This window comes from Chiloscyllium plagiosum, unplaced genomic scaffold, assembly GCF_004010195.1.
Source record: "Chiloscyllium plagiosum isolate BGI_BamShark_2017 unplaced genomic scaffold, ASM401019v2 scaf_2661, whole genome shotgun sequence".
NCBI classification, from domain to species: Eukaryota; Metazoa; Chordata; class Chondrichthyes; order Orectolobiformes; family Hemiscylliidae; genus Chiloscyllium; species Chiloscyllium plagiosum.
The window spans coordinates 14,883-18,072 of NW_025213417.1; the positions used below are offsets into that span (position 1 = coordinate 14,883).

At 54.3% G+C, this 3,190-nt stretch overlaps 1 protein-coding gene across 1 annotated transcript; it reads left to right on the forward strand.

Moving 5' to 3' along the window:
• Positions 1–1,237: 1,237 nt before the first annotated feature.
• LOC122547631 (alpha-actinin-3-like) lies at positions 1,238–2,783 on the forward strand. Its single transcript, XM_043686235.1, has 2 exons — positions 1,238–1,340; positions 2,482–2,783. The coding sequence occupies exons 1-2, from the start codon at positions 1,290–1,292 to the stop codon at positions 2,749–2,751; spliced, it is 321 nt and encodes a 106-aa protein (XP_043542170.1). The 5' UTR covers positions 1,238–1,289; the 3' UTR covers positions 2,752–2,783.
• Positions 2,784–3,190: the final 407 nt, after the last annotated feature.

Genomic DNA, 3,190 nt, shown 5'->3' on the forward strand with positions numbered 1-3,190 from the left:
GGGCACTGTCGGAGGGTCAGTGCTGTGGGAGTGGGCACTGTCGGAGGGTCAGTGCTGAGGGAGCGGGCACTGTCGGAGGGTCAGTGCTGAGGGAGTGGGTGCTGTCAGATTTGCATATTTTGACCACTGACCCTGCTTTGCCCTGTCAGGTGGCTGAGAGCCTGTTATCCCGGACGCTAATACTTTGGGGACGTGTGTTCATATCCTACTAGAGGCCGCGGCGGAACTTAAATTCAGGATGGTGACCTTGCTGACCGTCATTGGTTTGTGGTAATTACCCCCATCGGGGGGGCGTGGTGGGGGGTGGGGGGGATCAGTAATGGGGAAAGGAGATGTGCCCAGCCTGGACTTGCACGTGACCCCAGTCCCTACACAGCGAGGGGGCTGATTTTGAACTGTCCTCTGAAATGACCTCATGTTGGACACTCGGTTCTAGGGTCAGTTGAGGATGGGAGTAACAAATGTGGGCCTCGCCAGCGATGACCGTGTATCACAAACAGCAGTTTTCTTGTGGAATCCCTTGACTGATATCGGTATGGAGCCGGGCTGTGAAGATGGGACACATCAGACTGACAACATTAACTCGGTCTCTGCCCCTGTTTGCAGAAGCTGCCAGGACCTGCCGCGTTTACCTCGCGCTCTCTCGGTTTTACAGGATTTCTCCCCTTCACGTGATGACTATAACCCAGTCAGCTGCTCAGCTTCCCCCCGTCCCTCTCTGTGTCCTTTCCATCACACACACTCTGAGCAGCCAGGGTAGCGAGGGGTTTCCACTGAATAGGTTAGTCACAGGATCCCTGCAATGTGTCAGCAGGTCTTTTGGCCGATTGAGTCCGCGCCGAACCCCCTGAAGAGCATTCCACTCTCTCCCTGTAACAATACATTTTCACATGGCCAATCCACCCTAACCTGCACATCCCTGGGCACTATGTGACAATTTAGCACGGCCAACCCACCCTAACCTGCACATCCATGGGCACTATGGGACAATTTAGCATGGCCAATCCACCCTAACCTGCACATCCCTGGGCACTACGGGACAATTTAGCATAGCCAATCCACCCTAACCTGCACATCCCTGGGCACTATGGGACAATTTAGCATGGCCAATCCACCCCAACCAGCCATGTTGGTTTTGGGGGAATGGGTTGGTGGCCATGCTCTGAGTGTGGATTGAGGGGTCAGGGACAAACCCAACTCTGACTGCACATTTACTCTTCACAATCTCTCTCTCATTTCTCTCTCACAATCTCTGCGTGGTGGATCCAAATTAGAAACGGAATGGCAAGATGGAACCAGATGACTTCAGAGCCTGCCTCATCTCCATGGGTTATGATCTGGTAAAGCCTCGCCACTCCAAATGTCACTGACCGTCTCTCATACGCGCATCTCAGAGTGGGCAGCCATATTGATCTTGGGAGAATGCGTGGGCATGTTAGTTTTAGGGAATGGGGTGCCATGTTGGTTTGAGGGGGGGGGGGGGGGGGGGGGGGTGGCCATGTTGGTTTTGGAGTACTCGGTGGCCATGTTGGTTTTGAGAAGTCAGAGGCCATGTTGGCTTTGGGGCAGTGGGCAGCCATGTTGGTTTTGGGAAAATGATTGGCTATGTTGGCCTTGTGGGAGTGGGCGGCCATGTTGTCTGTAGTTGAGGGTAGCCATGTTGGTTTTGGGGCAGTGGGCAGCCATGTTGGTTTTGGGAAAATGATTGGCTATGTTGGCCTTGTGGAGGTGGGCGGCCATGTTGGCTGTAGTTGAGGGTAGCCATGTTGGTTTTGGGAAAATGATCGGCTATGTTGGCCTTGTGGGAGTGGGCGGCCATGATGGCTGTAGTTGAGGGTAGCCATGTTGGCTTTGGAGCAGTGGGCAGCCATGTTGGTTTTGGGAAAATGATTGGTTATGTTGGCTTGCGGGAGTGGGCGGCCATGTTGGCTGTAGTTGAGGGTAGCCATGTTGGTTTTGGGAAAATGATCGGCTATGTTGGCCTTGTGGGAGTGGGCGGCCATGATGGCTGTAGTTGAGGGTAGCCATGTTGGCTTTGGGGCCGTGGGCAGCCATGTTGGTTTTGGGAAAATGATTGGCTATGTTGGCCTTGTGGGAGTGGGCGGCCATGTTGGCTGTAGTTGAGGGTAGCCATGTTGGTTTTGGGAAAATGATCGGCTATGTTGGCCTTGTGGGAGTAGGCGGCCATGATGGCTGTAGTTGAGGGTAGCCATGTTGGTTTTGGGAAAATGATCGGCTATGTTGGCCTTGTGGGAGTGGGCGGCCATGTTGGCTGTAGTTGAGGGTAGCCATGTTGTTTTTTGGGGGAGTGGGCGGCCATGTAGGCTGTAGTTGAGGGTAGCCATGTTGTTTTTGGGGGAGTGGGCAGCCATGTTGTCTTCTGGCTCCCAACCCCAGTCTCAAGGTTTTTCCCCGAAGACGCCTGACACCGATTCTGTGGATGCTGTGGTTTTGATATTGTCTTTGCTGACCATCACACAGGGTGAGGTGGAGTTTGCACGGATTATGACCCTGGTCGATCCTAACAACACCGGCGTGGTGACCTTCCAGGCCTTCATTGACTTCATGACCCGTGAGACAGCTGAGACAGACACTGCTGAACAAGTAATGGCCTCCTTCAAAATCCTGGCCTCGGACAAGGTAACACGCTTCAGCATAGTCACTCGGGAATGTTCAATCGCCACAACTCACACCCGGTTAACAGCTAACACTCCCCGCCAGTTAACACAGGGAGCTCTACCCTGTATCTAACCCCGGGCTGGCCCTGTCCCTGGGAGTGTTTGATGGGGGACAGTGTAGAGGGAGCTCTACTCTGTATCTAACCCCGGGCTGGCCCTGTCCTGGGAGTGTTTGATGGGGGGGACAGTGTATAGGGAGCTTTACTCTGTATCTAACCCCGTGCTGTCCCTGTCCGGGGGAGTGTTTGATGGGGGACAGTGTAGATGGAGCTTTACTCTGTATCTAACCCCGGGCTGGCCCTGTCCCTGGGAGTGTTTGATGGGGGACAGTGTAGAGGGAGCTCTACCCTGTATCTAACCCCGGGCTGGCCCTGTCCCTGGGAGTGTTTGATGGGGGACAGTGTAGATGGAGCTTTACTCTGTATCTAACCCCGGGCTGGCCCTGTCCCTGGGAGTGTTTGATGGGGGACAGTGTAGATGGAGCTTTACTCTGTATCTAACCCCGGGCTGGC